We start from the raw sequence: 8,302 nt of genomic DNA, 5'->3' as shown, positions 1-8,302 counted from the left end.
ATAGTCTGTGTTTCTTCTGACGAGAGAACAAGTTGCTCTTTTCGCTTGCAGAACAAAGTGACAGTTTTTTAGCCAATCTATAGATGCGCTACACGTATCCCAGGGACTCGCAAGGAGAAAAGCCCCGAAATGTCTTGGGTGCGGTTCTTATACCTCTTCATCCCCCAGCGTCATAGCTCCAACCTCCTCACTTTTACATGACCTAAAATGGTAAGAATCATGGTATAACGGACTAATTCCCTCCCAGCAGTGATGTGAACACATATCTGTTCTGGTTTCCCGGAATACAGAATACAGAAGTTCAATATAAAATGCCCTGTCATAGTGACTCTTGTGTGTGTGTGTGTGTGTACCGACCAATGCATCATACTAAACGTAGGTGAAGGTTCAACTACATGTAGTTCCTCATAATAGCTGCACATTTAGCCCCAGTGAACATGGCCATCTTTCAATAACCATTGCCTACACATACGCATATGTAATAACAGCAATTAGTTACCTTATCTTCACCGGTCACCCCTGGCTGGGACCCGGGCCAGGATGTACCCGGTCGCGTGTGATGATTAAGAGGTAGCGTCACTCTCCTCAGGTCACTTGCTTGACCTCATCACCGGATGCCTTTTACGGTCGTCCCTTTTACAACAGTCAAAAAGTCCTCTGTTACTGTCGGATTCTTGACAGCCGCAAGCTACAAAACCAAATTTAAAGGAGTTGATGAACGGTATAGGACTTGATAATAAACTGCAATTTATCTTTTTTTAAATGTCCGCTTTTTACATACAGCCATGTGTTGGATCTCGAATCCGATCCGGATGTAGAGACTGGGTAGTCTGAAGTTTCTCAAAAAAAGAGATTACTTCAAGACATTCTGAAAATCCGTTGACAGATTAAAATGCATTTCTTTGGCTGGTAGGGAATCAGGAACTCTAACAACTTGTGCCTGATGGTGGAGTCTTCAGGAATTGTAAACAAATGGGGTTTTCCCTTATGAGGCATTGCTAGCAACGTAAACAGAGAAGCAGAACTTGGGGGAGGGCAGAGAGCTTATCTGGCTTACAGCCATGCCCATATATGGAAATCCTCTCCTTTGTGACATCACATAGGGGCAGTTTTTGAGGCACCACAAACTTCTTTCAGGGCTCACTCGCTTAACATGAAAATACAACATTCTAACTTATAATTTTACACCAACTGTTACACTTATAAAGCGGCACGGTGGTCTAGTGGTTAGCGCGCAGACCTCACAGCTAGGAGACCAGGGTTCAATTCCACCCTCGGCCATCTCTGTGTGGAGTTTGCATGTTCTCCCCGTGCATGCGTGGGTTTTCTCCGGGTACTCCGGTTTCCTCCCACATTCCAAAAACATGCTAGGTTAATTGGCGACTCCAAATTGTCCATAGGTATGAATGTGAGTGTGAATGGTTGTTTGTCTATATGTGCCCTGTGATTGGCTGGCGACCAGTCCAGGGTGTACCCCGCCTCTCGCCCGAAGACAGCTGGGATAGGCTCCAGCATCCCCCGCGAGGAAAAAGCGGTAGAAAATGAATGAATGAATGAATGTTACACTTATAAATTTGAAGGTCAGAAAAGTGGGAAAAGCATAATAGGTCCCCTTTACATTTAAAGAAATCTCTCAGCAGGTGACAGCAGACCGCATTATTTCATTGAGTTTATTGTATAAAACAACAAAGTACAAAATTCCAGTAGAAACTTTACAGCAGTAAAAAAATGCAACAACTGCATGATAACAAGGAAGACGAACCAGGAAGTGACAACGCTGCATCTGCATCATGTTAGCAGTCATGTCAGTCCCACAGATGCACAAACACCGAAAACAAGACGACGCGGTGAACATGCTGCTGGAAAAACAAAGACAAACGGAAGCAACGTAAAAGTGCGCTTGAATCCGACAAACATCAATCTTTTGTTTTCAGCTCCAAATCCTGCTACAGTTTCCCGAGTCCTGATGAATCATTATTTTAGCGTCTGATCGTCTTGTGTTTCGACATGCAGATCCAGTTTTCAGCTTATTGAAGCATCAGCTACGCCAACAACAGGAATGTCAAGAACAAATAAATTAAACATACAAAACAAAACAAAAGAGGCTCCAAATATGCTACCGTTGGAAATAAATTAACTTAACTACAAAGCAATCGCACAAAACTGACTGGTGACAACTGAAACATGAAATACTTGTCGGGAATGAAATCAACATTGAGTGTTGCAACTTACAAACAAAACACTCGGTATTCCACAGGCCACTTTTGTCTGATTGAAAAGGAATATTTACACTTCAGGAAATGTATGTGTGTGTGTCACAAAGGCACGTGTCGCACCACCAAATGAAACTATTTCATGTGGAAGGACATTCCGGTGAATGAAAACGTCATTGTGCTCCTGTTGAGATGAATGTAACTAGCTGGCCGCAAGCGCCAGCGTCCAGTTTGGACCGTCGCGCAGGTGAAAAAGGACCAAAAAAAAAACCCCACACGCAGCCAGGGTCGGGTGCAGTCTGAACCAGCAGAAAAGGGACGCCGATTGGAGGATGGTGATGTGCTCCCGACCGGGCGAACTAGACCAGCCTGTCGAGGGCGCGGACCAGGGTGACGAGGCCTCGACGGAAGCCTCTCCAGTACTGCCAGTAGGCGGAGTCGTGCTGAGGACACATTGTCACAATCAGTAGGCTGTTGCTTAGAGAGGAGACAAAACATGTGACGTCCCATGTGTGTCAGTGTACCACGTGTGTGTGTGTGTGTGTTTGCAAGCAGCCGGACAGGTTTGCGAAGTGTAGAGAGGGCGGGACCAAGGACCAAGACATGCATGTGAGTTTAACACAGTCCAAGGCACATAAACACAAATGACGTCGTGTGCGTGTGTGTGTCTGCTGGTCTGCTGCCAAGTCCTCACGCGATCTGGTGTAAGGAGGGCAGGGAGATAAGAAAGTAGTGCAAATAAAACAGAGGAGAGACAGAAAACCCAGCTAATAATTAAGGGAAGTTCAGACAAAATGGCCGTTGTGATCACTATAGAACAGTTGCGACAGTTAGGAGTATGCTCTAAACCACGGGTGTCCAAAAAGTGAAAAATGAAAGGATACAACTTTGCCACTTTTGCCACAAGTGCTCCTCTTCCCCATTTTTGTTCTTTTTTTAAATTCATGTTTCAACTTTCTTCTTTCGTAAATTTTCTTTCTGCAGAATTATGACTTTAATTTTCTGAATATTTTGAGCTTCAATTTTAGTTACTCCCCTAATATTATAACTTTTTCCCCAACCTAATTTTCCAGAAAATTTATTTCATTGTGTTTGTTAGTCATAGTATAACCTAATACTATAATATAACTTTATTCTTAGAATTATGACTTTATCATATAAATTTGACTCCATTCTCATTGCATTAGTGCTTTTCCCGCAACATATATACAACCTTTACTCATTATTTTGTTAGCTTTTCAAAACATTACAATATTTATTTCATATTTCAACTTTATGCTTCGGTGGTGGAGTGGTTAGCGCGCAGACCTCACAGCTAGGCCATCTCTGCGTGGAGTTTGCATGTTCTCCCCGTGCATGCGTGAGTTTTCTCCGGGTACTCCGGCTTCCTCCCACATTCCAAAAACATGCTAGGTTAATTGGCGACTCCAAATTGTCCATAGGTATGAATGTGAGTGTGAATGGTTGTTTGTCTATATGTGTCCTGTGATTGGCTGGCGACCAGTCCAGGGTGTACCCCACATCTCGCCCGAAGACAAGCGGTAGAAAATGAATGAGTGAACTTTATGCTTATAAAATTATGTTGTTGTTGTTGCTTTTAGTTTTCTTGTTAAATTATACATTTTGAAAGTGCCGCGGTCCACAAAATGGCCCCCAGGCCTCACTTTGGATGCGCCTGCTGTCCGCCCTTGGTACCGACAATATCAATGTTTGATTCGGCCGCCCACCACCACCCTCCCTACTGCCAAAAACGACAGTCAGACCACCCTTGTCAAAATTTTACCCCTGGTTTCGTACAACATTGCACGTAACAAAATAGTCATTTTGCGATGTGCTGTACTCTTCAGCGCAATTGAGCATCGTGCTGCCGAATAACCCGCCATGGGGTCAAAGTGCTCAGAGAAGACAAACATAAATGAAGACGTAAGAGTCCTGCATCCGTGCTTGTTAACATTTTGTACCGTTAAAACTGCTTCACTTCTTATTACACTTTTGTGGCCACATTAGCATACACAGCATCTTAAGTCAGATGACTTAGGATGCTGACTTAGGGGCAGAGTTAGACACCACGCAAAACGAAGAAGAAAGTCACCCTGTATTGTTGTCCATGCTGCAATGTCACTAATATTTACCCCCGTCGACCCCGCCCACACCCGCCATGGAAGCTTACCGCTCGCAGCACTGAGGCATTGAAGTCGTCTCCGATGGTCTTCAGCTGCTGGCCCATTGCGGTGGTGTCCAGCCATGGCGTCGGGAGCGGATCCGCCGACTCGTGCTCGTCCTGAGGCGGCAGTTCCGGTAGGGGTCTGCGTCTGAGGAGCGCCCCCTGATCCTGCCGTTCGTCTATAGAGACAAATGGGTCATGAACCAGGAAGTGATCCAAAGTGTTTGATAGTGATGAGACGCAACTAGTGGAGCGTAATCACTTAATCTTCTTAATAAGTCTACTGTACTGCGTGTGCGGTATCACTATTAAAGAGTGGCAACAGGTCATGTGACTGGAGGTCATGTGACATTTTCTCCCAAGCCACCCGTTGCCATTTAGACGGTCGCCCCCGGCAACTGGCGGCTTTGCAGGGAGGATTAGAAGCCATCCTTCCAGCAAAAAAAAAAAGTGACTAGACAGCACGCAAAAAAACAACAACAAACACATGAGAAAGGCCTGGCTTGTTGCCAAGGTAACTCGAGACCGCGCACTGTCTTGGCGTGATTGGCAAGTGGAGCACGGTGCTGCGCTCTGATTGGACGCGGGGGGGTGGAGCCGATGTCAGGATTGGCCGAGAGGGGGACACCGAAAAACTTTATTTATCTCACTTATTCCCATTGGTTAACTGGCAATGTTTGTTTTTTGTTCTATTAGACGTCCATTTATTACAGTTTTAATCCTTTATCTATCGATTAGCAGCAATGTTACCGGCACTGCTCTTGTATAGCAGCAGCAGGCAGCGCAGCCCGGTGGAGGACATGTCTGAACATGTCTGCACAGCTGACCCGCGGCAGAAGGGGGAGGCGGGTGTAGCAGAGAGGAGGAGGAGGAGGTGGTACCTTCATTATTGCCTCCTTTTACAACTTGTAACATCTCCATTCATGCTTCCTCTCCCAGTAAATCATAACATTAAGCTGCAGCCTGCAGAGCATCATCACCATTCTATGATTAGATTAGCTTTTTTTCCCCAAGTTTGCATGCTTATCTTAAAACTAAACACATTATTTACCCAGTTAGGACTTGGTCAACAAGATCAACAAAGCACACACATTCATTATTTTTTCAATGCACTTCTCTGTTAAAAAAAAGAGTTTTATCTTCATAAATACACAAAATGTACCTCTTCCCTACTATCTGTAATATTTTTTTAACGCACCAGCGTCCAGAAACTGAAAGTACGTGTCGCAATCCTTGTTTTCATCTCCGCACCTCCTCCTCAAACCGGTCTGAGCACTTTTTGGCGTCATCTTGCGTCAATGCGACAAGCTCCCGACAGCCCTCCACGCCATTCCACCACTGTTACCTCCTTGCTGACGACATTGGGAGGAGGAGTAACGGTAGCATCACTTTCACCGCCGGCTGCTGCCACGCCCTTCATTCTCAAGTTTCACCAAAATGGGTAGAAATGCAGGAGGTGGCAGACCACCATAATGTATCCCAGCACACAAAATTGGAAGGTGATGCAAATGAAAAATACCTATGCATACAAATCACAGCCTGATGGGTTGTATTTGCGAGGTATCATGTCACAAAACCAAAAAATAATGCATATTATCGATATTGCAAATTGAAATGCTATTATTTTACCCTTATTTAAAGTGCTGCTGCTCATCTACACTTGCATATGCTGACATTTACTGTCTTGTGTTTGCAATCTCTCCGCATTTTCAACGTTAAGACCATGTCTGTGAGCCCACATCAACCACCCCAGACTGTGCCTACTGCACAGTGTGCAGCAGAAATGCTGTGTGGTTATGAATGCATGTGGTTTGAGCACGGAGCAACTGGAAAGACTCCAGAAAGAAGTCAGTACCCTGTGGCGTGCAAACCACCTGACAAAGACACCGCTACAATAACAGATTAATTATAATACTACCCAATTTCACCACTACCCAATATCATCACCTGAGCTTTCCTGGAGCCGCAAAGACATGTTCTGATTGGTCCGAGAGATGTCAGCGTGCATCTTTTGTTCTCTACGGTGACTCACTCTTCACGTGAGGACTAATATTTCAGGTGCGATAAGGTTAGAAAGGCACATGATCCTACCCGACTGCGCTGGGCTCAGCGGCGGCGATGGCGTCTGGGGCGTGGGGCCAGGCAGGCTGGTGGGCAGCGGAGGTGAGTGAGGGTGCTGCGTGTTGGGCAAGGCGCTGCTTGAGCTGTGGTGGTTTTGCGGGAGAGGGCCATTCGCACCCCCTGCTGCAGCTGCAGAGACGCCCTCCGTGGTCTCTGCACGCGCCATCTCAGTGGTACCTGGAACCTGAATATGTACATCAATTAATACCAACAATGTAATCAGTCAATAACACACTACAATGTCAGAAATGGACATCATGCCAATATTTTGGTGCAATTTTGTCAAGAATATTGTGATTTTTTTCTAATGCAAATGGATGGTAACTGTGTTAAATGTTAAGTTAAATGTTAAATGCTGCTATAAGAATATAATATAAAATAGTTGATTAAAGGGAAATCTCTACTCCAAAATAATACAGCACCATGTTGACCTAAATTCTACCATTGGCCGCCAGGGGTAAGCAGTGCGCCCCCGACGACGCCACACTGCTGTTTGTAAACAAACCCCGGTATGGATTATTTCTTTTATATTTTCATTTAGGACGAATAAACGTCATCCTGCAGTAAATAACTACGTTCAAGTGAGTGTTTCACTTGAGTGGAAGGGAAACTAGCTGTACTATAAAGTTAAAAAATAACGTGTTAGTATATTTTAACGACTTACTAATATAATAATAATAATTACATTTTGACATGCCTTACTAGTATAATAATAAGCATATTTAGTCATACCTTACGGCGACCCTGTTGGGATGGGTGCTGAGTGTTTCCGCCCGATGGAGAGCGGCGGCGACCGGCGGACATCAGAGGCGCTCCAATGTGCAAAAAAGTGTCAAGCGGTCGACCAAAAGTGTCATTTCACGTCGAGGATCCGGCTAGGGGTTGTCTCGACGACTTTTGCTCGCTTTTTGAAGATTGTTATTCCCAGTTTAGCGCATCCATGCGGCGCTAGCTAGCTAGCTATGGACATGAAGACATGTTAGCAAGCGGCTGCGGTATACTTTTCTTGCTGCTGCAGACTCTGCCGCTCATCGCTGGTTGCCCTGTATTATATAGCGTCAGCTGACGTCATATCCGGTTTGAAATTTCAAAACAAAAGTCGAATCTGAATCGCTTGTTTAATGTTGAAAATGTAAGTTTTATTGAATTTATTCTTATTTAATTATTCTCAGAAATGTCTAGGTGGCACGACAGAGTCGGTGTGACTTCTCAAGAAGTGTATGAATGATGGATAACGAGACGGAGTCCATTTGACTTATCAGAAATGTCTTGATGACGCGACGGAGTCCATGTGACCTCTCAAGAAGTGTCTTGGTGATGAAAAGGGAGTTCATGTGATTTCTCAGAAATGTCTTGAGAATGTGACAGAACCCACGTGGTCTCCTGTGAAGACATGCTATTGGACGATTGAAGGGACTTTCCCAGTAGAGGAGGGGACATGGCAGTGGTGAGCACAGAGTGCATAAAAACAGCCGATTTTCTTCAGTTGGAGCGCTCTTTTCGTGGATTCAGGAGACTCCACGCTGCTCAGAATTGCCTCAAAGATTGGAATATACCACGTCAGCTTTTGCTGAGCAGAAAAGAAAAGGTGCTTCTTCTTGTAACCTCAACCGCTCAATCGAGAAGGAATGATAGGAAACTGAAGGAACTCAAAGTTCACCATCGATGCTCTTTCCTTCTCGATCTCTCAAGGGCAACTTCAAGCCCCAACCTGCATCTACCTACCTACCTACCTACCTTCCCTCGCAGTGGATTTGTACTTGGATCTACTGGCATATTTTTAATGGGAATGTTCTTGTTCTTT

General features: G+C 44.8%; 1 protein-coding gene across 1 annotated transcript; it reads right to left on the bottom strand.

Annotated features, from left to right (window-relative positions):
- Positions 1 to 1,820: 1,820 nt before the first annotated feature.
- bbc3 (BCL2 binding component 3) lies at positions 1,821 to 7,542 on the bottom strand. Its single transcript, XM_058079959.1, has 4 exons — positions 7,231 to 7,542; positions 6,469 to 6,682; positions 4,384 to 4,556; positions 1,821 to 2,656 (listed from the first exon to the last, which is right to left on the bottom strand). Exons 1-4 carry the CDS (start codon positions 7,300 to 7,302, stop codon positions 2,573 to 2,575), a joined length of 543 nt encoding a protein of 180 aa, XP_057935942.1. The 5' UTR covers positions 7,303 to 7,542; the 3' UTR covers positions 1,821 to 2,572.
- Between the last annotated feature and the right edge of the window lie 760 nt (positions 7,543 to 8,302).

This window comes from Doryrhamphus excisus, chromosome 8 (assembly GCF_030265055.1).
Source record: "Doryrhamphus excisus isolate RoL2022-K1 chromosome 8, RoL_Dexc_1.0, whole genome shotgun sequence".
NCBI classification, from domain to species: Eukaryota; Metazoa; Chordata; class Actinopteri; order Syngnathiformes; family Syngnathidae; genus Doryrhamphus; species Doryrhamphus excisus.
This window is presented reverse-complemented; position numbering and strand designations above follow the sequence as displayed.